Source organism: Choristoneura fumiferana, chromosome 16 (genome assembly GCF_025370935.1).
Source record: "Choristoneura fumiferana chromosome 16, NRCan_CFum_1, whole genome shotgun sequence".
Taxonomy (NCBI): domain Eukaryota; kingdom Metazoa; phylum Arthropoda; class Insecta; order Lepidoptera; family Tortricidae; genus Choristoneura; species Choristoneura fumiferana.
In genome coordinates, this window is record NC_133487.1 from 4390034 (window position 1) to 4415783 (window position 25750).

The window sequence follows — 25750 nt, forward strand, 5'->3', positions numbered from 1 at the left end:
CGATGTGTATAGAAACAAATACAGCGAGTTTAGTTTATTGCTATTTTTCTAAAATGAAAGAGTTGATTTAACAGTTCATTTTTAGGGATTTTATATATATTTTTTTTAATTGTTCTTGAATTATGTTGTTACATTTGTCTAAATTTTTTTAAACTCTTGAATTGTTTTACGCTTATTTTCTTTTCTTCTTCTATTCTTTTTAATGACTATGAACCTAATTGCAAATGTATTGTACAAAAAAATACTTTATGAAATGTTGTTAAATAAATTATAAATTATAATGCGTACGTTTTTTGTGATCAGTTTTTGATCATGATTGTGGCAAATTTACAAAATATGCAAATATATAAAAATCTAATATAATTTATTGAAATAAATAAATGATTATTGATATTTACATGTAAAAATCTTTTAATGTTTTTAATTTTGACATAACCCTGAATTAACATAATATCTCATGCACCATAGTTAAAATGTCCCAAATAATCCTTTAAATTATCTACAGAATGTTAACAAAATCCTGTTTTTTTTTTAATATAGCCTAGCCCACATGAAGGCTACTGATAACTAATACGATACAAGTTGAACATAGAACACATTCAAACAGTTTTTGTTTGTTAGTTGAGTCACAAGAAGAGATTATTTCCATACATTTTTTTGTTTTATTTTCATATTTCAATGTTTCTCCACTTGTATCGTATTAGTAATCAGTAGCCTAAATATGGCTTAAATTATTATACATGATTTTTTAGCATCCTCTACGTGTGTGAAGACTGCTCTTATTTCATTACCATGACAGTCATTAGGTACCCAAGTCCGTGTTAAAAACTGAACACCTTAAGTCAAATTTACTGATATGGAACTTATGTACTTTTTCTAATTTGGAACGGAAATTAGTAGTTTTATACTTATGGGCATACCCAGGGTGGGGGAGGGGTGGGTTGGTCAGCCCCTGCTTATATCTATTTTAATAAGTCATCGGCTGTTATATTCACAAATAAGGTTCTGGAGTTATCTGGGTGACACATTGTTCTCTCGTGTTTTTAAATCAGACATTGCTATTTAAAAAAACGGTAACCGCTCCTTGTTATAATTTATTTTAATACATGGTTTTTCTTTGTTTTAAAATGCAAAAAAAAATTAAATAGGTAGTTCTTTTTTCGGCTCATAATTTAACTACTGTTCATTTCTTTTGAATCCGCTACAAGAAAGCTAAGCTATGCCACAGCTAAATGAAGGTCCCAAATGGTTGTCAGGAATTTGTGCGGGTGGTGTGTTGAACTCGTCCGCGCCTAATTCATTGACCAAAGCAATCCAAACTATATTAAACACACCACATAGTTGCCAGACACCTTAATTATAAGGTAATGAACTTGTATAGTTTGCACGAGCTCCGGAGATAATTAGCAAATTAAATAGAAGGCTGACTATGTTGGTATATTTATAAATTAAATGGACCTGTAATAACTTCACTTCGACGTGAAGGTAAATTTATTTCTTTATTTATACAGTACATCCACATCATGTAAGCCATATTATAAACTATTTACATGTACGTTATTCCGATATAGGTACATGACAATTACGGAGCACTGTCATTGACCATAAATGCGAGATGTCGATTATAATGTTAAATTGATAAATGTTTGGTTTCAGTACGTTCAGTTAAAAAATATATTTTATAAAAATATTACAGCTATGTTTATACTACGACACTTTACACCGTAGGTAGGTAAACTAAAGGTCACAGCTCATTAGAGCTACCCGGCACCCGAACAGCACCGCCTTGACTTTTGGTGTCCACCCCGGCCGTGGGCGCCGCGTTGGCAACGAGTAGACCTTGCGTGGTCAACGAGTGAACGCCGCGTAGTCCACGAATTTCCGAGTAGTCTATTATGAAATGAGGGTGGCGAGCTCCGCGCCGACCGCGCGCGGTTCACGCGAGGCAAGCGTATGAGCAGCGAGCTATCACCGAGTGGTCTACTCGCCGTCCGCGCATGGTCATTGGACACCTCGCGAGCGAGGCGACCCAGTGACGCTACTAAGTTGATGTAGTGAGCGCATGCCCATACAAATCCATATAAAGAATACTAACCGCTCGCGGCGAGGCGGTGCTGGTGCCGGGTGGATCTAATGAGCTGTGACCTCTTGTATCGCTGTAGAGAAGAAAGTGTCACGCATGTATACGCAAGTATAATGCGTGTATACACTGAGTGTACCGTACAAAGAGTCACAATCTGTTTGAGTCTTAATATTGTTATCAAAGTTAATTTATTTATTTTTTTACTAAAGCTCGTCAAAAAGGAGGTAGTTTTTTTAGTGCACCTTTGATAGTATTTGATTGTTCAATCTTCGTAATTATAATAATAATAATAATAACTTTATTTATTTCTTCTCCACCACCAAGTTACAAAAATAACATAATTCATACCTAATTAGTTATTACAGACTTGTGTGGGGGAGACTGGTGCCCGAACTAGGTAGAACCTGTGTGTTGAGAACCTTTGGATCAGAAGAATATAAGAGAATGAATCGAAATTGGTGTAATGTGAGATGCGAACTCAAATCATGGCAAGCATTCTGCTAATGAAATTAGAAAAAAAGTATAGGCGAAAAGTTATAGTTCCTTAAAGTAACGTCTGAATAATGAACTAAAATAGGGTAAAGAAAAGATAAACCAATAATACTTTCGATATTTAATCATTAACAAAACTATTGTGCAAACGAACAATACGAAGTCAACAACATCATAAACTATTTAAACAAAATTAATATAGATTCTTATAAAGACATCACGTCATTAAGCATTTGTTTAACCTACTTCGACGAAAGCGTAGCGTAAAATTGTGTTTTGGTTAACTATTTTCACATTTAATTTACATTTTAACAACATTATTCGTATAAATCTATACAATAAAAGTACATACAAAACTAGCACGTTAAAGGCAGCACGTTAAATTATAACATAAAAAAGAGTTTGTGTTTTATTTTTGAGTTTATTTACAAAAAAGAAAACAACGTTATAGTAATACTGGATTAAATAAAAATTAAAACAAAGGCAAGAGCGAAAACCTATTTATACGTATTTACATTGCAAAAAATAAATGGTGGTTTTGTTAGAATTATTTTGCTTATAAATAAATTTTATAAAAACATATTTACACAATACTCAACAATACGCATTTCCATTGGTCGTAATTCTATAAAAAAATGTACAGTCACAACTATAATATGTGATTAGAGAAAGCAAACAAAAATATCTAAAGTACCTAACTATATTCATTTAGATAGATACAGATATTTTGAGTGCTCTGTTATATCCGACATTATAGTTTATTTCTGGTGACTACACAACCTACAAAGAAGTAGAAAGACTTAAAGTACAGAAACTGCTCAAAATGTCTAGAAGAAAACAAATTTATGACAATTTATTCGTTACTGATACTTAGTTATTCTTGATTTTGTCTACCTCATTCCTTGGATAGAAAAAGACAACAAACTAGACGTATGGTATGGTAACACATCGTCTGTTCTTATTCACTAAACTTTAGCTCTTTAAGGCCCATTGGCCGCTTTTCACGTACAGTACCAATTTTAGTTTCACTCATTGAAAATATGGTAACTTCAATGTCATTTTGCTTTAATTAAAAAAGGGTACCAAACTTAAAACCCGGCCCACGTGCACTCGTATTCTTCATGATATATTCCAACTAGACAAAGTTTTTAAAACTGTCTGCGTAAATTTAAACATTTGGTTCCTCTACAAAATAAATGAATAAACATATACTTTATTCAGACAATATGGACTTCAGTTTTTTTGCAACACAACAAATCTTAACTTCTCTTTTCATAATACTTTTATAACATGAGTAACAATTTTATGATATAAATTCGGGTTTTGTTCCTCATAACCAGCGCATACTTAATTTTATTTCAAAGAAGCTTGATATTTCGGCACATATTCATATTTCGATATTGTCTTCTCGTGATCATGGCGCATGCAACTGTGCCAAAATATCGAGCTTCTCTAAAATCAAGGTACGCAGAACAAAACCCGAACGTAAATCATAAAATTAGTACTTAATTATCGCGATAGGCTAAAACATTGTGTTATAAGTAACAATTATACTATTATGTATCATAGTTTAATTGTAGCATTCTGTTGACATATTACGTAGTCGTTCGAATTCAATAAAGAGGCAGGTCAAGATTGTTAACTCATTTATATTGGCAAAAAAGCCGAAATATATCGAATACTAAACCTAATTCTTTACTAAATCCTCGAGAAAAAAAGCAGTAGGTAATAAGGGTGTTCATTATAGTCCGTAATCTAATTATTTTTACGGTTCAAAACTTGAGATAGTACTTATTTTAAGTCCGTAGCATTTTGTCTCTTTAATAACATTGCTGCTACATATTATCCCATTTCGCTAATTATTTGCCAACGGATATAACAAGCTAGCCAATTATTTAATTACGGTTAAATAATCCAACATATCTAACGTAATTAGCAACTGTCTTTTCAGCCAATAATGTCTACAATATATCTGGCCTTTTGTATTTATGTGAAAAACTTTAAGGTGTAAGCAAACAATAAAAAAACTAGGGTTAAACATGACCGAACAATGTATATAATTATTTAATTCGTTTCTGCTAAAAAATTTTTTTTTTTTAAATAAGACAATGTTTGCATGCTAATGTATCTGGTAAGACATGTCACTGTACATTTTTACCATGTTTAAAGTATTTCAAGGCCAATTTTACCATGTTTAAAGTATTTCAAATAAACTATTTAATTTCATTTCATATAATTACACTGGCCTTTATCTTTCTAGTATTATGAAACCATTTTTTTTAGTTTGGCTCTCGCGAGCAAAACCGCAGGTAATGGCTAGTTCTCTATATTTATTCGCTTCGGACTTAGAACAAGCAATCATTCACACAACATCGCTGTTACGATGTTTGTCTGTCGCTGTCACAAAAGACTATATAAAACACCTCAGAAAACGTTGAATCGAATCAACATTTTTGAAGGTAACTTGCACTGCATTCGTATTCGTTTTTGTCGGTATCTTTAGTATCAAACGCTTCAAAAAGCAATTTATGGTAGTCATTTAAAACTTAATTTGTTCCTAACTCAATGGAACACAGATTCCTTTTCCGACCGTTTCGCGTTCACTTATGGCCAAGAGGTCATAGTGTCTAACGCACTCATAACCACAATCGTTTCTTCCTGTCAAACGTTGATGCGAATAAAAAGAGATGAATTCGATTGCGAGCACTTGTGCGTTAGTCGATATGGGCTCAGAGGCCGTATTGCCTAACCTTTCTGGCGCTCGCGATGGCAATCAAATGACAGATTAAAAACTGTCGTTAAATTGCGATCGCGAGCGTCAGAAACGTTAGGTGGTCTCAATTTATTCGTAGACAGGCTACAAATGAAATTAACAATTCTGTCTACGTTTCGTATTGAATTTACTAAAATTAATTTACTCTTTTGTGACGTAAATGCGGCAACATTACGGGGCCATAATCACGGCGTAACTGAAACGATAAACGTCACGTTTGTCTTTAGATATCAGTATTATTCCTAGTCCAATTCGTATTCAAACGGTTTCATAGTAAATGGTACTTCAAGCACGTGTGCGTTCGTATCCGCATGCTCTTTTACCTGTTCTCTGCCTTTTCGCTGTAATATTTTTTCCTAAACGTTTCATTTGCCAACACAATTTTATTTCCCAAGTCATGATTTTCAATAAAACCATATTATTTCGGAACTTTCATAGAACTAACCTATCCTTTCCCACTATGCTCTATAAAACCATAAGAAAATACACACTTTTTTTTTTGGTTTCGGAGAAAACTGAGAGTTGGGAAATAAAACAGCTGGCAAATGAAACATTTGGGAAAAAATATTCTGCGAAAAGGCAGGATTCCCTTTCACACGCTTAATAATTGTTGTAAGCACCTGTTATCCTTAATTCAGCGTGTATTTTTGATACTACCTCAAACTGTAACCAGACGAAGATTTAAGTGATGTGAACCGATAAAAAATTGTTAATCGAGCAATGTAATGCGTACAATAATTTGATACTAGAGAGAAACGTTCTGTGACAGCTCTCACGTCACGTCAACAAGTGCGACGTTATGAATAAAAACAAAGTAGTGTCACGTAGTGATACATTGCGTGCTAATTAATTTGGTGAGGAAAATAATAAGTATTTTTTTTTTACCAAATCATAATAAAATGTGATTATTAGGGCCTTCACTGACTATTGTTAAAGTTTGAGGTAGTATCAAAAATACGCGCTGTATTTGTCCAAAAAACGTTTGAGACCGCTTTCACCTCCATACTCAGAAATATCAATTAAGTACTTAATCAATAACAATTTTCATTTCCAACTATACTTTGGCAATATTATCGCTAATATTCGTTAAAGTAATTGCCTCGGCGTTTAAATTATTTACCGAAAAAGTATGGCGGCAAATTTAAAAATCCTACCAATCCAAACCGCTTTTTCATAGCAGGTGAACTTTTAATTGGTTTAAGAGTTCACAGTCTGTAGTATCCAGGGCACAAACTTGGAGATCCTAGTGCATACACCGGGTAGGTTCGCCTCGCCACATCCGATGCCCCAGCTTATTATACCAGCTAGGAAGTAACGTTGATCCTTGCCCTTCACCTGAAAACAGAAGGTAGTTTTAAAAAGTGAATTTCGGAAAACAATACAGTACAACGAGAATGATAATGTCGCTCGAAACACGTCGGTTTTTTTAGTTTTTCTGAAGATTCGAATGAGAAAGAAAAAGAAAACCGATCTTGTTTTCAAGTTCCGAACGACGTTAGCGAACTAGTTTAAGTTGCATTTGATTATTATTACCACACGCTTTTTATTATCTTACAATGTTCGTATGTATGTATGTAGTTTGGGTTAAATCTTGCAAGTGAATTTTGACCCACTTCCAATAATAAAGGACAATGGCAAATTCAAAAATTGTCAGACCCCATTTTACCTACTTAGTTCTAGAAAACGTGTTAAGGATCAACCCTGATCAATTCAGTTTATAACAGACTACCGTTTTGTAGAGAAGTTATTAATGAGATTAGTTTTCTATTTTAAAATTTATGACGGTGGAAGCATTCTACACTTCCACTGAACGTAGATATAGTTTAGATATAGTTAGTGTTTAGTATTGTAACTAAGGGACCCCATACATCCCTGTATTTCTTTTATTATTATTTTTTGTATTTTTTTTTCTTTTATTGTATAATATAGTTTTTAAGTATTTTATTTGTAATTATATTTTTATGAAAAAATGACTTTCTGCCAAGTTTCTTGCGGCGCATTCTTCTTGGCAATGATGGTCTTTCCGAAAGCGCTGGTAGTTTAAAAAATGACGTGTAAAAGTGCCCATTGCGGCCTATTTACTGAATAAATCATTTGAATTTTGAATTTTGAATTTATTGTCTCTATTTTTTTTCGTGGTGTGAGAGTGGGTAACGCTCCAAAAGAACAATGTGGTTATGTCACGAAAATGCAGTGATAAACGAATAATATACATATTTACTTGCTTTTGTAGGGTTGATCTGAACAAAAAAAGAGAGAGAGCTCTGTTGATAATATTAAAATAGTTAACCTGTAAAGGCCCCCCCGAATCCCCTTGGCAGGAGTCGTGACCGCCGCGCTCGTGGCCGGCACAGAGGAAGATGTCCGGGATGAACTCGTGTCTCCCGGCCCGCAGGAACATGGACTTGCAGCGCTCATTGGAGACGATGGGAACTTGGACCTGGAACATTTAGATGAACAGGTTTATTAGGACTAGGCTTCGATGATCCGGTTGGCTGCTGATAGAGACGAGTACAAAAAGCTAACGGCCCACATTTAGGATTTAAGAGGCACTGAAAAAAGAAGAAGGCTTGCCAACCGTCCTATTTAGTACGGACATGCCCTGCTTTTTGAGGGCATCCGGGATAATGTTTAAAAAGTCAGAAGCGTCTTCTGTTTACAAAGCACCTTGAGCAAGTGCACTGCGTTCTGTGCGTCATGTTTTCAAAACAAAATTGTCCTAGTACTATTTCTAACTTTAAATTCTAGATTTTTCAAATTGCAACGACTGGTTTATGTTTAATAGTTCCACTTCAAAAACTGTATATTTATTTGTGTATACTATCACTAGATAGTTTTAATATAGATAGATACCATTATCTACAATATTAAATGTATAATGTATATATTATAACGTGTCTACTATATATAATCTATAACTTATTATGTAATAATTTGACATAAATTGTATGTACATAAGTATAATGTAGATATAAATAAGTCTCAATACAATTTTACCATCAACACGCTGTTAAATACATACCGGGTGGGCCCTGTAACAGGAGCAAAAATTTTAAACAAAGGTTCTACTACTCAAATGAAACTACTTTAGTTCTGCAACTTTCAAAAATGAAGTAATTTTATCATTATGTTTATTCCAAACAAATTAAATGGTATTTTCAATGTACGGCATCAAATAGCCTAAATGGTGATTGTCGACTCGAGTTGGGCTTAACTCCAATCAACTCGAGTTGAATTCTCTCCAACTCGAGTTTAAATAATTTCCTTGTTTACTTTAGTTAGTATAACTCTCCCAATACATTATAAATAAATAATATAAAAAATGAAAGAATTGAAACATAAAAACATCATTTGTTTGTCGGCTCCATTTTTTTAAACTATTAGTGCGAATGTGAGGGAATAAATTGGTAAAAACTTTGTAAATTCTCTCTGTTTCATCCAGTTAATTCGAGTTATGTAACTCGAGTTGAAACCGAGTTAAGTGAATTTTAACTCGAGTCAAATCGAGTTTCGTTTTTCCCGAGTTGGCACATCACTAAGCCTAAATGACATCGCCTGTCACGTAACAAAATGACGGATTTCGCAATACATGGTTTGTCTAATTAAACTTTAAACTACAATAAAAATCAAAAAATACAAGTTATTTTTAAATGTTGTAGAACTAAATTAACTCAAGATTAAGAGTGGAAGTTGTGTTTTAATTTTTTGCTCCTGCTACAGGGTCCACTTTTTATAACATTTATAATATTTTTTTAAATGATAATTTATTAAATAAACATAAGCGCTTACTTTAAATAATAAGAACTAAAACGTGTTAGAGTATTTACAATAAGGTCTCAAGTACAAATATCTATAGAGATATTTGTCAGGAACTCGGGAATAAACATAGCAAAGATAATTCAAAGGAGAGCAAATAAACAACCCACAATTACGTTTTCCTTCAACAATAAACATATACAATGATACGTTACACGTTTCTCATCAGACTTGTCCTTTGAACAGAACATTTTAACCGTTCTAAATTTTGCAATTAAAATAAACATGAATTAACCTGTTGCTGCTATAGATAAATATGTTGCTGGTTTACGAGTTGCTTTGCAAACATTCTAGAAATTAACATAGCAAAATAACTCTTTTAACACAAACCTAATCTTTATTCATATACAACAAACAAACAATTTAACACAAACAAAACAAAGGACCTCGAAATGCTTGATAATTATCAAAAAAATTCTGACTAGATGAAACGAGTCATCAAGACTTAAAAACTCGCATACATTTAACTATTAATACGAAACTAGTAAAATACATACATCTATTTGTTTATTTTTAAATAGTTACAAAGTGAATTTAACTATGTATAAGTATATCTGAAAGGGATTATTATAAAAACAGCTATGTTAGCCTATAAGTTTGAGTTCGCCTTTCTAGCTGAGGATCGTGGACTCAAACCGGGTTATACATCTTGAGAGTTTTTCGAAATTTACGTACTAAATTCAATTACATTTGAAATAAATAATATTAAATATCATTGGGCATTTGACACCAATTGACCTAGTCTCAAACTAAGCAAAGCTTGTACTATGGATACTACGCAACAGATATACTTACATATATAGATATAAATACATACTTAAAATACATATTAAACATCCAAGACCCGAGAACAAACATTCTTGTTATTCATACAAATATCTGCCCCGGCCGGGAATCGAACCCGGAACCTCAAGCTTCGTAGTCAGGTTCTCTAACCACTTGGCCATCCGGTCGTCATAATTGACTACAAGCTTTACGGTCAAGGAAATAATCGTCTGCTTGGGCAGTAGGTCTCATGAACTACTGCCCAAGCCTTCTTATCCAATGGTGGGACGTTTATAGGCCAAAAATGATGATGGTGTAGTGAAAACTTTGATAGCACGACACAGGATGTTAGAGTTTCTATATTTGCTCACTTGATGGTGCTAGGAGCTGCTACAATGACGTTCAGTTCTTTCTAAAACTAGCAATTCCTTCTTAAAGTCAGTTATGTGTATTTAGTTGCTTATTTTACACATGCGGCGTGTCTTAGAGAAATATTCCAAAAAACTATGTCACCTCTTGCAATATTGAAGGCAGCACGCCACCTTCAGACAGCCTTCCCCATCCAGTGACTGTTGCATTCTCTCCGACCAGCAAATCATCAGACCCCGGCAAACATATAGGGGATATATGTGGCGCAAACTGCAGGGTATTCTCCAGCTTCACCAAAGCCAGATCGTATTCGTACGTGAAGAAGTTGTACTTGGGATGGACAGCTTTACGGGCTACGCCTTGTTCTACGAAGGGATACTGCTCCGATACAGATGAGAAGTCGTATTCTCCAACTCGTATCCGAATTTGAGAGGTCAGGAGACTGTAAACAAGTGAGACGATTAGTTAATGTGAAGTTGCCAATGAAGGACTACACTGAAAGCCCTTCTCATAAACTGTCCTTCATCAATTCTTCAAAATGTATGCAATATTTTTTTGACAGAAGAAGCAAGAAGTTACTGAAAGCCGTCCTTGTAAAACGTCCTGCATTTTTGCTTTCAAATGTTTTTTTTTTAGCATAGCTTGCTCTGCTCACTTTTTGAGTCACTAAAGAACGTGTGTACCAATTTTCAACTTTAACTGGTTTGTGATTTCCGAGCTGATTGGCTGTGACAGACGGACAGACAGACACGGGAGTGATCCTATAAGGGTTCTGTTTTTTTAAGGTACGAACTCCTGAAAACGAAGGGGTACATCACTTCGTCTCCAGAGACTCACGCTCGAAGTCAGTTCATAGAGAATGACGATAATAACAGAAAACTTACAGTCGACTTGTTTGTTTTAATCGATTAAAATCAAAAGTCAACGCTGATGTCAACTCACTCGTCCACGCAATGCCCTGCCGTCGCGATCCAGCCCTCGTTGATGATGGCTCCTCCACACCTATGCGTGGATGAGAAGCTGAAGAAGGACGTCCTCCGAACTGAGACCTGCCACGGCCACCGACCGAAGCTGGAGTCCTTGCCGCCCATTATTCGCATCTCTGGGCGCGGCCACATCGCTGTGACACCGCATTCTGGAAAACATATGGTGGATGAATTAGAATACTGGTATGAATAGTAAGGGCAGTTCTGTAGTTTTCCGTGTAAAGATGTTTGAAATAAAGCTTGTGCTCTAAAACATTGTAATATTATTACAATGTTTTAGAGCACATCTTTCAAAAGCTAATAAAGTCTAGAAAGGACATTCTTTAATTGACAAAAGGAAAACGTACGTATTCAATATTTTCTGACAACTGATAATATAGTTCGTATAATACGTACAGGTCGTATAGTTCGTAGTATTTTTCCTTTTGTCAATTAAAGAATGTCCTTTCTAGACTTTATTAGCTTTTGAAGTAGATACCTAATTTAATTAGGCATTTGATTAAATTCATTCCGAACGATTATTATCATCTTAATAAAAAGTCTAGAATTTGAAATGCTGGATATTCTCGCACTATTTTTAGTCCGGATATAATCCGCCGTTATTAATCTGCAATCTGCTGATGAAGTCATCCTATTTCCGGAATTAAAACTGGAATCCCAAGCGTCCCACGTTAATATTTGTCAATATTAGTCAGAAACGAATTTTTCGTTGTAGGTACAGTAGAAAAATGGAGCCAACTATTGAGATATTTAGTATATTCCGTTGACTTTATAAGACACAATTGAAATAAGAGTTTAACACCGTGACTTTACCTATTTTCATTTCACTACTTCAAAATATAATATCTCTAGATGCTTCAAATACATGTATTGCACGTGCTGTCACGAATGGATTGCATCTTTTTCTATCTTGTAAGTGAACTATGGAAGAAACAGAATTAAAACTAGCAAAATATTTTGTTGATATTTTATATTTCCATCATTTATAAACAGGTATTAAAAGACTATTCCTAGAACCCGTAGTTAGTACCAAGCCAACGCCAGACATAATTTCCGCTCTAAGCCTATAAACATCTAAAGTTGTGGATCAATTAAGTTTTCTCTATTTATTCCAGTCCGCTAAGCACATTAAGTCTTTAATCGTCAAGAATAAGAAATTTGCGTCAACATCGTTACCAGCTTTGAACACCTCCAGAGCGATATTCCGACATGGACTGTACTTACAGCGCGTGCAGCGTGGGTTGCCAAAATGAGTTCGAGATCTAATCTCCGTATTGCATGTTAGCGGCAAATAGGAATTGCCTCAGTACAGGAATCATGACCGGCACATTGTGAAGCTTAACTGGCTTGGAAATTAGACAAGATATTACTAGCTGATAAATCTAGTGTTATTATTATATTATTAGCATTTGAAATGTGGTGCTGGAGGTAACAAGTTGTTAGAAAGGAAAACTAATGAGGAGGTTTTATGATTGAGGTTGGGATAAGAAGAGGAAGAGAAGTTCAATGATATTGTATAACAGTTCTTATTGTGAAGGTAGAAGATGTGCTTACGAATAGATTTTGTAAGTAGCAGCAACGAGCTAAGCTGAATCTGGGACAGCACTCACGAATCGAATACTGTCAGCTTGATCAACAGATCACTGAGTTTTATTTCAATTTTGAAATAGTCGTAGTTAAAGATCGAAAGGATCAAATTCAATTATTATTTATTTCCTGATATTTTTAGTCATATTAATGCTTTTACAGTATCGGAATGTACGTATACGTATTTACTTTTCTTTTTACACGAGTGTTTTTCACACAAAGTAAATGTAGACCGTCGTACCAGTCCAAAACATGCATTGTAGACGTAGGTAAACATAATCGCGAGGCTCAAATGGGACTGGGCTGGCCACGTTTGCCGCATGCACCCAGAAGCCAGCAAGGTGGATACTCCAAGATGGGTATCGGCGCCGCGGCAGGCCAAGGCAAAGATGGCGGGATGACCTAGACGCATTTTCCAGCGTCTGACCAGACATAAGTGCCGATAGGACGAGTTGGAAATCCAGGGGAAAGTGCTTAGTGCTTAGAGGACCTGACTCCGAAACTTTGGACTCCGGGTTCAATTGTGTCTAGCAAACTTTATATAAAATACGAATGTTTATTCTTGATTGGATGATCGGATGTTTAATAAAAGGATGTATTTATCCGGTTCAGTTGTTTATTTTAATAAAAAAATAACGTTAGGCGGCGTTAGTATCGGTGAGGTCCGTTAGACGTTACAATCTTGCTTGCCATTGGCCGTAGCCATTGGCTCATTTAGCTTTCCAAGATTAACCAATCACAAACGTGACACAATGAGGGTTTTCGCAGAGGCGAAATATCGCTAGATGTCGTTAGTATAGTTCGTTTGACATGTGACGTTTGCTTGCGATTGGTTAATTTAGTTATTCAACCAATGAGGGCTATCGCGTATGAATTCGCCACTAGAGGCGCTAGTGTAGCGTGAGGTCCCCGAAATATCAAATCTCATAGTTTTTGGGTGAGCTACGCGGGTTTATTTATAATTAGAATAATTTTGTGAATATTTTGCAACATCTGAAATTAATTATGGCAAATATGCGTTCCGGGGCAATGAATTTCTGTGTTTTGAGACAGTTTTGTCTTTCGGAAACCTTTGTCCTCCCTTATTTCCGAACAAAACGGGCACTTTGCAACACTGTGGCATGCTCGATATTTTTATGGTACGGTTTTAAAGTGTATTAAATATGATTTTAATCTAAACTTTGTCTTCACGCCCGTAATACATACTTTGAAAGCCATACTTAAAAACCTCACGCAACAGTGCGCCATCTAGTGAGACAAAAAACGATAGCCCTCATTACGAGCAAACGTCAAACGGACCTCACGATACCTCGCCTTCTAGCGATATTTTGCCTCTGTGATAACGATAACCCTTAAACATAATATAAAGGCCCTACCACATGGGAGTTTGTAAGCTTACCACCATTAGTAGCAGCCGTGGTAGGCGCTGGAGCCGGCGTAGTCTCCGGTTTGCTCGGCTCTTTGACCTTCTTGTGTGGTTTGCTCGTTGTGGTGGTAAACTTCTTGGTCGGCTTCGGCTTGCCAGCCGGCTTCTCCCACGACGGCCGCGGCTTCGTCACGAACGACGGCTGCGTCGTCGCCTGCCAATGTCCTGTGTTGGCGTTATTCGGTCGCGACATGAATTGAGCTGGAATTGGAGAGATGATCATGTTGTTTATGATATTGAGGAACGATTACCAAGACCTTGAACGTTTGAAGAATTAGAAATGCTACAGTGAGCCGTTAAAATGGATCAAAATGTATTTTCTACTCTGTTGCTTGTACTAAATATTGCGTGCAATAACTATAAATTTTCTACCAAAATTTTTGCAGCCTAGATCTATTGGTAGGGATAGTCTATGGCAGTGTTCAAATTCAAATTCAAAATTCAAAATCTTTATTGCTTTCACGTAGTGTACAGATCTTACAATAGACACAGTTAAGTATAACGTGAACCCTGCAAGGGCATTTCAACCATTTAATAATATTAAATAATTTATCATTTGTTGTGTTTGTGTTTTTCAAACTTTTTCAGGACGCGATCCCCCTTGGTTTGAAAAATATTTGGCGACCCCCATCCTACCTCCACTTCAGTTATTCGTGTTATCCTACGTTGATAATACAAACATTGAATAATCATACCCAATAACGGTGAGAGTATTTTAAAGATACCGTGACCCCGTTAAGGGGCATGCGCGACCCCCCGGGGGGTCCCAACCCACAGTTTGAAAAACACTGGTCTATGGAAATATGTTTATATTATAAGACTCAAAGAAGACTTGTAGAAAGGCCTTCTCCGGTTTACTTGCATAATAAACTGTTAGTTTCCTTCTTATATAATTAAATACATACAACATATTTTCATCATTATAATATCAAGATGGAGATAATATCCTTGCCTTGCTTGATCCCAGCGATACAAATGCAAAGCGTAATTGACTACCCAAGGTGTTGACGCTCAGGTAAAAGTTCTCATGCATTTGTCTTGTTCACATACGTACCTGGTTTGATATAGCATTTGGTAGTATCTTTGGTTTGGCTTTCTGAACGACGATTGAGACAACTTGGCATTTTCATCTCATCGTTGTCATCATCGCACGCTTGCAGTGTTTCCACCAGAGAAGTTGAAGGATTTGCTGCGAGGAATATATTTTCATCCACCAATGGAAACGTTTCATTTACACATCCTTGCACAGCACATCTCTGGTGGAAACAGCTGAGCGAAACGAGGCGAGGTAAATGAAGCGTTTCTATTGGTTAATGAAAACAGATCCCTCGCAGCACATCCTCACACATTATTGGTGGAAACATTGCTTTATTCAGCAATTATGTTGGACGGAAGACTTTAGCCAAGCTGTAATGGCCCACTTGCACTTGCACAGGTCATAGACACTATCCCAAACATTTTTTTTGCTTTACATCCTATATCCATTATAAATATGTATCCAGTAACTCTACAATAGTCCTCATTAAATATAAATTGCAAAAATTATGTTGCTTCTCCACTACAAACATTGCACCACGGCTAGATTTAAACATGTCAACATTAAAAGTGTAGCACGGAGTAGTGCACAGTTTGTATTGGAAATCACGACAAGTATTGAGTATATTATACTTCATTGATATGGATCTTCACAAGGTAATGCCTGAATAAATCAATTACTAGTAACTGATTATATTTAGCAGAATTTCTCAAAAAAAAAAAAAATAAGTTTTGTAGATTCGAGCACATAAACTTGTGAGCAAACAGTTGATCAAAAATATCTGAACATGACTATGTTTAACGGCGTTGAAGCGTGTTCAGATATTTTTGATCAAATTTTTGCTCACAAGTTTACTCGTATGAACTCGACTGTAATAAATAAAAAAATAATTACATTAACTATAACGCCATCTATGAAATCAGCCTTAAACTACGAAGTCAAACTCACCTGCAGAAATGCTGTTTTCATTGTGCTGATCGGACACGGCCATAGGGCGCGCGCCAGCTAGTATATTACTAAGACTAGATGATATCTTGTTATGGGGACTAGTTTCTTCGCTCGGCCTATTTATATTTTGGTACTTATTTACACTGTTATAGGTTATTTTATTAACTATATCACTATTTTGTTCGCTACTTGAATCTAAATTTCCTAAGGGGAGGTTTATTTCTGGCGGCCGGTAGCTGTAGGACGTTGGCGCGCCATCTATTGGCTTTGTCATGAACGACGGCCTCTGCGTTTGCCAGTTCGGCCGCGCGATGGTTTGCGTCGTCTCCTGCGGTTGCGTGGTCGTGCTGACACCGCTAGATGGCGCTGAATAAGGTTTCTCCGTCACTACGATCGGACTTTGTGTTTCTGAAAATAAAAGTAGTAAGTACGGTTTTATTTGAGTTTTGTACGTGCTTATCGGCTTAGAGGTCACTAGGTTTCAATTTGGTCATTGGGTGCTCGACTTAGCGTACTAAATTGGAGAAGCGTGACTATTGACACAATAATATTCTAAAAAAGAAAAGTTAAAATATAAAAATCGTATTTTAGTTTCCTGTCTAGTACCTGAACTAGGTAATTGGCAGATTTCTTAGCACAATTTTGCCACATTATAAAAATACTAAAGCTGGGACAAACAAACACGGCGTTACGTCAATCATATATAAGCTTCCTTTTTAGGGCTCCGTATAGAGTGACAAACAAAACTCTATTTGCTGCACTATCCGTCTGTCTGTTAGATGGCTGGCATCTCATGAACCATAGATAGACAGCTAATATTTTTTATTGCTGCTGCAAGACAAGATTATCAAATTAAAAATTAAGGGGGTCTCAATCAACTCTCAAAAAAAACATACTACATCACAACAAAAAACGTAAAACGACAAAGTACGAAAGTGTAGGTACAGCTACTTTTGATGCTGACTGTACAAGCACCAGCATCAATATCTGACACATCAAGGTGTGCCTAAATACGACTCTTTCTCCCGAGACGGGTCAGATATTTTTGCACGCTCCGCTTCTGTGCCAGATATTAACACGGGTGACGGCTTGGTTGGTTTTTGGGTTCCGTAGCCAAAATGACAAAAACGGAACCCTTATAGTATATTACCTTTGCTCAGGGACCATAAATGCTAGAAAGCTGTAATTTTGCACGAATGTATATGTAAATTATGCCGAAAAAATGTTACAATATAAAATAAAATTTAAAAGTTTTTAGAGTACGTATAGTGGGGTGTTTTTTTTTCTCATCCAACCTGTGGGGTATATTTGGATAGGTCTTTTAAACCCATTAGGGGGTTGCTAAAACGATTTTTCGATTCAGTAATTTGTTTGCAAAATATTCAACTTTAAAGTGCTAATTTTCATTAAAATCGTGCGTCCCCCCTCCCCTCTAAAATCTAAGCCGGTTGGCGGAAAAATTTGAAAAAAAATCAGGATGGTAGTAAGTATATCACACTTACAAGAAAAACTATAACGGTTATGTATTGTTGAGAATTATTAGTAGTTTAAGAGTAAATAGCAGCCTAAGGTATAAAATATACCTAAACTTGGAATATTCCGTACAAAATACGAAATCCTTAGAAAAATATTACTCGATTTTTTCATAATTGCTACGGAACCTTATTTCGGGCGTGTCCGATACGCTCTTGGCCGGTTCTTAATTTAACAAATACAGATAAACTCACCCCCTACAGGCTTGTCGGGCAGCCGGCAGCAGCTCCCGAACATGAACCCGTCCACGCACACGCCTGCGTGCGCGCCGCCCGCGCGGTTGCACTCCTGCACCCACATGCACGCGCCGCGCGCGCCTCCCGCCATGCACGACTTGCGCGACATCTGGTAACCTGGAACGACAACATTACCAACTTAATAATGCCATGCCATTAATATTAAAAAGGCCCTAACTTAAACACTAGCCTACATGGCAATTGCGCAGTTTAGACCAGGCGTTCTCAACCTTTTGGTTTTAACGGCACACTTCGTTCATCAAAGCTTCACGGCACACCAGTAAAAATAGCCAAGTGCGAGTCGGACTGGCGCGTTGAAGGTTCCACCCGCCCCAAAATTCCTTCCACTCCGTTAACATAACAACCTGGCAATGCGAATCGCACACGCCTCGCGTCAGTTGCTTTCGTACTATTTTCTGATTATTATAGCTATCCACCCCCCCAACCACCCCCCCAGCCCTCTTGTTCTGAGAGGAGGCCTGAGCCCAGCAGTGGGACGTATATAGGCTGGGATGGTGATGATGATGATGATGATAGCTATCCAGATTTCAATGTAGCATACACTTCGCGGCAATCGCGACACACCTGAAAGTAAACGCGGCATACCGGTTGAAAACGTCTGGTTTAGGGGCTGTTTCACCATCCATTGATTAGCGTTAACCGACGGTTAAATATGATGCCGTCTCCGTCTATTCGAATAAAACAAATAGAGACGGCATCACACCTAACCGCCAGTTAACACTAATCAATGGATGGTGAAACAGCCCCTTAAACTATAAATCAGAGGCGGTAAATCCACATGTTTTGCCTCCCTTTCCCGAAAATTTTTTCTTGAAACACTATTATTGACAATATTTAGAAACTTCATAAAATGCAATTGTGTCAGGATTTACTTCATACCGACCGTTAATTACAGCGACGACTGCTGGTACTGGCAGTGGCGTAGCTACCAAGGGGCTAGGCGGGGCAGTGCCCCGGAGCCCTCAAACTCAGGGGGCCCTCGAAAGTCTGCTTTATAGCTGATGATAAAGTTGCTTAGCATTTTTAAAGTAGGTATTTGTATATACATATAATGATTTTACTTCAAAAAACCTTACCACTTTTGATAGCAGTGGGCCCCATTTTTTTATTTGCCCCAGGGCCCTAGGTTACCTAGCTACGCCACTGGGCACTGGTATCTTATCCGTGTATTTTTTTTATTCGACTGGATGGCAAACGAGCAAATGGGTCTCCTGATGGTAAGAGATCACCACCGCCCATAAACATCTGCAACACCAGGGGTATTATAGAGGCCTAAGATGGGATACAAACACAAAACTCAAACTCACAACATTTATTGACAACAAAACAGAAGAAGAGAGAAAAATTAGAGACATTGTGCTCTAGTATGATGCCAAAGGACTCAGCTCAGCATGTGCCGTAGCCCTGTAACCAGAGCTGCAACGCTGGTTTTCAGCTAAACCCAAATACCTTAAGTGCCAGTAATTTCACCGGCTGTCTTACTCTCCACGCCAAAACACAACAGTGAAGCACTGCTACTTCACGGCAGGATTAGCGAGCAAGATGGTGATAGCAATCCGGGCGGACCTTGCACAAGGTCCTACCACCATTTCTTGAAGTGGCGAAAGAGAAACGCAACTTAATCAGCAATAATGATATATGTTCTTACTAGCTAAGTGATGCATATTCAGCCAGTGTCCCGGTGTAAATAAAAACAGGGTACAAGGCAATAACTAACATCTATAGCGCGATTAGCGCGTACAGGATATCCTACTTAGATGATTATGTCTTGGAACTCTTGGATGTGCGTGTTAATAGTGCCCTATTAGATTATGTATTTAATACCCTCTGGCTACGGTAGTCTTAGTAGGCTCATAGAATTATAAAAAATTCAATACATTTGCTCCTATTACTCGTGTGTCGTGATAAGTCCCGTTCATGGTATTTAAAAAACTACATACCTAATAAAAGATTGGAGATGAAGAGATTGGAGTTACTCTGGTAATTAGCTGACTCAGCGAAGAACGTATCATAGTCATATTGCACAAGATTCACTAAGATAATGAACCCCGTTACCCGATTAAGCATATCTATCAAACGACTCGGAACAAAAGCGATCATCTCGACATCGTAAAAGCCATAAGAAAGATGAAGACGAATGACAAACCCGAAAAAAGGCCGAGTCGACATTATGCTCCATCCATTTTTCTAGCAAATGAAGCGTAAGATGTATTGGATACGCAAAGAAAAATGGTTACTTGGTCATCCATTTCTCGAATCATCGCGTTATATGAGACACTATTCCGTTCCTAACAAATCGTAGGTACCTACAAATGTGAGGGGCAATAATGCTTTGGAATTTTATTCCGCTGTAAAATATTGCAGACAATCTCATCTGCAAGTCACGGGCACGTTTCTTACACCCATTGTTAGGTATAAATCAAATGAATAAAAGGAGAAGGTAGGCCCAATAAATTTCAAGTGGTCTGTTGCCAAAGCGCCCGCAGCTAAACGGCTGATGCATCTATGTACCGTAATGCAGCACTAAAAAGGAGATTCGGTTTGAGACTTGCAATAACCGCCTTGTACGTGCGGCCGATAAAAGCCAGAGAATATTCAACATGTGAGAATTACGGAATATTGAAAATAAATTGCGCTTCGGAAACTTTGGCAGTATCTCCATATTACCGCTCTTTTGGAAGGCAACGACGAAAGTAATTTTACAAAGATGCAACGCGAAATAAATGAAGATGTAGATGACACATAAAAGAGATATATTGAGTGCGAACGGGGACGTGTTATTACAGACAATGTGAAATTTTATGTTCCTCTGGAGATTATGCGTCTTTGAACAAAATCTAAGTCGTTTCTCGTGTTTTCTAACATAACATTTCCTCTTGAACTGTAAAATAATAAACGAGCAATGAAGTTGTAAAATAACAAACACTTATTCAGTTCAAAGATGAACAAGAAAGGTAGTTGATAATATATCTTTCATTGCAATGAATAAGTTTAAAACATAAACAGAATAAATCCAGCGACAGTGCTGATTAAAGGCGGACGTATTTACTTAGGATTTTTGGAACTTTATAAAGCTTCCAAAGAGACCGTTTGCGGTATAATTGTTGAATATTTATGATTCGAAACATCTTACGAGCGAAGTGAAGTATTAAGTACACAAAGTAGCGGATGGAACTGTCGCCGAGAATACGACTTTAACGTCTCTGTAAATAAAATCAAAGTACCATAATAAATATTTTACTTAGCCCGGAGCCGCAATCTGTTTTGCTACTGATTTGTTCTATAAAAAGCAATAACAATAAATTTCTGTGCCATATCGCACAGTCTGTTGTAGTTCTATCTGTTTCCTTAAGATTCTCAGACGTCGTATTTTGTTCTCGGGGTTTCATCGAGAAAATAATTTCCAATAGCGATAAATTGTTTGGAATATATTGTGAGCATTGCTGGGACAGCCACCGGTTTATATAAGGACGCGGTGTAATTCTTGAAAACTGCTATGAAATAACAATAAATGTGGAAGATATTGAATGGTTGGATTGGTATCATAAATATCACCTACATTCAATACGAAAATGTTGGGAGAGATAAATAACCGAAACAGTTCTTGTAGATAAATCTAAGAATAAGAATGAATATGAAAAATTAGGTTTAGTTTTAGGTGAACCTTTTTCCTTTGTGGTTTTAATGTTTATTTATGTTGAAATTATATGAAGGACAATGTCATTCATTCAACTTATTAAATCTCACAATGAGTAATTGATTGAATTAGCGTTGCATACTGCAAAATGTATCTATATCACCGAATACCCGGATCAATACTGTCATGAAGAAAGAAAAAAAGTTGTTAAAAACAGTGATAAGGTTCCGGGTTTTAATAGACGCAGATACATACACGGTGAATCCATCTGTACCGCAGTGTTATGTGTTATTTTTAAGGGGTACAACTATTTTTTTGCGTTAAAATGTATCCTATTATTTATTCTGGTGTTCTAATATGTTTGCAAATTTTCATGGCAATCGCTTACGTAGTTAGTTAATGCATGAAAGCGGAAAAAACAAAAACTCACTCCTGCATTTATAATATTAGTAAAGGTAACAAAATTAATATACCTAATAAATAAAATTGTTAGCCCTCTGACAGCCTAAACCTTTTGAGACAAAGCCTGTACAATAGCAGTGAGACATATGGTGGCGCCACTTGTAATTTCCATCAATAACATCAACATCTTCGTACAAGGTATAGGTTGGTATAATCTGGGATGATGATTATAATGATGCATGATGTTAAAATAATTAATTTCAAAATTCCTTGCTTTCTTAGCTTGCACCAGCGAGCCATGGCTGCGATGCGATCAGCGCTCGCGCACGCGACTGGAAAGTGGCTCGACGATCATCTTTACACTAACTGTTCATTACTAAAACATAAGCTGTGTGTTTGTTTGCGAGATTATGAGATATAAAAGACAATATGAACCGCCTGTTAGTTTGACGATTATGCGGTGTTTATTGTGTAAGCTTAGATATTTTTTTAGGAGCGTGCATTTTTATCTACCGTTCTACCTTAAATTTATCTCTCCGATTTTAACAAAATGTACAAGGTAGACTCAGTCCATGATTCCGAGCTGAAAAAACAGGGTCTCCAGATGTGTCCTCATAATATTGTATGGATGTGTCCGTTTTGTTACGAAAATTATTAAGATTTTTTTGTTGAAATCGGAGATATAAGCTCACGGTACAACCGGTAGATAAAATGCCCACCTGCTCGTTTGTTCTCTATCTTAAGTTCAGGTTAGATCTGCAAGAAAAATCATGCAAGTAGCATTACATTGATGTGCTTGATTGACCCCTCAAACTCTTTACGACCTCAACTTGTAACTTGTACAAGTCTAAACTAGGTTTTGTCCAAAAAAAAGACATAAGATAATCAGAGGAATAAATAAAAGAAGTAGAAGAAGCAGGTACTGAAAAAGTATCTTGAATCTGTTCCCGCTCTTTTGACATACATTATTATTAAATTGATACAAAATTCTTTTGTTTTTTTTTTTTCATTATTTTAACTCGTTATTTTTTTGTTTATTTTTTGCGGGAATCGACCTCTGTCTCACCTGAAGGAAAATGCAGATGAGGCCAAAAAGGTGTCACTCGCTGATTTAGTAGTAACCTAATTTATCAAAGCTTTACATTATTTTGCAAAAAAAGCAGCACTATCTAGTAAGTAAGTAAATGGAATTCCAATAATAAAACCTAGTACATTAACTGTATACGCGAGAACAACTAAGCATGCAAATTTCAATTCCGTGATCAATTATTTTGCTGGAAATTCAATTGGATCAGAGAATAGGGTGGGAGAGCGAAACATTTTATTTTTATTGCCACCATTATCGCATCGCAAGAAGCGAAAGTGTGCTCTGTAACTTTATTTCCTGTTTCCCTTTTCGGCGAAAATCGTTAGGTATATTCGGAGTGCTCGGGTCAGGTTTCTAAGATGTCAGGGTTTCGGTGTCGGCACCGGAAAAAATATTGACTAACGATTTTCGTGGAACGACTTAGTAAGAGGAAGAATGGGAATATTCCTAAAGTATTTTTCTACGTCTAAGGAAAAATGATAGCTGTAATTAATTGGACGTGTTTTTAATTGTTAATAATAAATACCAATTCGTAGTTATACAACTGGATAACTGATGCCAAATGAGTGACACACTATTGAGTGGGCAAACACACAAATTCCATGTCAATATCAAAATTCCAGCTTCAAATCCATTAGTTACTGGACGTTGACGAGTCAATCTGTAAGGATTTTTCTGTTATTTAATACTTAATATTAAATAATGAATGCACATTGTATCTCTCACTCTTATGTAGAGCGAGACATATAATATGAGGCACCCAATGCGATGAACCGATGACCTTTTCTGAGTGACCAGAGGTCTTATTGTCTAAAACACTGACGTCCTCTGTCGCATTCACTATCTCTTTCTACCCTCGCCTTATGCCGTTTGATAGAAAGAAGTGGTGAAAACGATTGTGATTCCAAGTGTTAAGGTGATTTTCTCGCGGACTCGAGACGAGAGGAGGCGAGACCAGAATTGAAATTTGTATGGCGGCGCCCGCGAAGCGGAGAATGCATACAAATTTCAAATCTCGTCTCGCCTCGTCTCTTCTCGCCTCGCCGGTGGAAAATCAGCATTAGACAAAAAGGCCTCTGACGGAATTCTACGTGAGAAACACGCTAAACTAGAAGAAGTGCATACGAAAACACCTGCAGTCAACATTGGCTTAAGTGGTTATAGAAGAAGAGAGAGACCAGAGTCGCCCAGGGTACTGTATTTTAAAGTGGCGTTTATTACTAGTATTCATTAGTCGAACAGTTTATAGTTCTGGATCTAGCAGTAAATTCTATAAGCGCAAAGGAAAATCTTAAATGCCGTGTGATAGAAAGAAGTGGTGAAAACGATTGTGATTCCAAGTGTTAGACAATAAGGCCTCAGCAGGGCTACTACGAAACTCGAAACTCGAAGTTCGTGTCGTGCGGTCCCTCTGACACTTATACTATTTAATACGAGAGCGAGAGGGACGGTACGATACGAACTTCGAGTTTCGTAGTAGCCCTGCAGGAGGAAATCTACGTGAGAAACACTAAACTAGAAGAAGTGGCGTGGATACGAACATTGGTTGAATAGTTGTTAAAGAAGAGAAACAGAGAAAGAGAGAGAAAGAGAGAGAGAGGGGGAGAGAGAGAGCTAATACCTTTAGCTATTACCATTTGGATGTAAAATCGATCTAGCTCGGTCTAATCTCTGGGAAAACGCTTGTTATCGAGTTTTAGCCCAAGCGAAGCTCGGTCGCCCAGGCACTGTGTTTTAAAGTGGCGTTTATTACTAGTATTCATTAGTAGAACAGCTTATAAAATGAAATAAACACTTCTAAATTAAGATTTATTTTTGGAGTCTTTTTTTATTATTTATTTCAACTCCAAATTTTGTTACTTTTACGGTCATCCCGTAAAAACCATATCGAAAATACAAACCGTAATATGGATGCACAGAAAAACTAGAAAAATAAGACCAAAAATCGAACCCAGGTCCTCGGCATTCCGTGCCAGCGCTGGTTTTATTTTTCTGATTTTTCTGTGCATCCATATTTCGGTTTGTATTTTCGATATAAACACTTCTTGTTTACAGTTCTGGTTCTAGCAGTAAATTCTCAAAGCGCCAAGGAAAATCATCCCAGCAATCCCCTACCTGTCCGGAGTAATTGTCTCAGCCGTATCTAAAGGGAGGAAACTCATTACCCAGGGGGTTCGCTTAGTAGTAGGATGTCCTTTTTAAAATAACAAATGGCGTTTGTTTAGGAAAAGGGGGTAACCGGCCGTTCTCGTCCAATAATATTGGCTCTGTGCACGACATCAGCGCCACCTAGCATCCACAACTTTTTTGGCTCCGATGCTCTGACGTTTTTGAAATTTCATCGCGACATTGTGACAAAAATCAAACCTATACGTTAATACGTTATATTTTTATAATACAAAATACTGTGAATACCGTGATTTGAGTGGACAAAAGGTTGTGAATTCATTTTTGGTCATTAAAATTAAATGAGGTAAGTATAATTTATTTAAAAAAGTGTGTTTTATTTCGTTATGTTCAGGATTTGTTCACTCATGTTTAATATGTACTTTT

The 25750-nt window shown here is 36.8% G+C and overlaps 1 protein-coding gene across 1 annotated transcript in view; it reads right to left on the bottom strand.

Annotated features, from left to right (window-relative positions):
- Positions 1 to 3041: 3041 nt before the first annotated feature.
- LOC141436199 (uncharacterized) overlaps positions 3042 to 25750 on the bottom strand; it is a 256690-nt gene continuing 233981 nt past the window's right edge. The window contains exons 4-10 of the mRNA XM_074099086.1: positions 18009 to 18167; positions 16282 to 16689; positions 14271 to 14498; positions 11241 to 11433; positions 10443 to 10740; positions 7639 to 7788; positions 3042 to 6683 (exon numbers count right to left, since the gene is read on the bottom strand). Of these exons, the coding sequence (XP_073955187.1) occupies positions 6546 to 6683; positions 7639 to 7788; positions 10443 to 10740; positions 11241 to 11433; positions 14271 to 14498; positions 16282 to 16689; positions 18009 to 18167 (1574 nt within the window). The 3' untranslated portion in view covers positions 3042 to 6545. The remainder of the gene's footprint in view (positions 6684 to 7638; positions 7789 to 10442; positions 10741 to 11240; positions 11434 to 14270; positions 14499 to 16281; positions 16690 to 18008; positions 18168 to 25750) is intronic.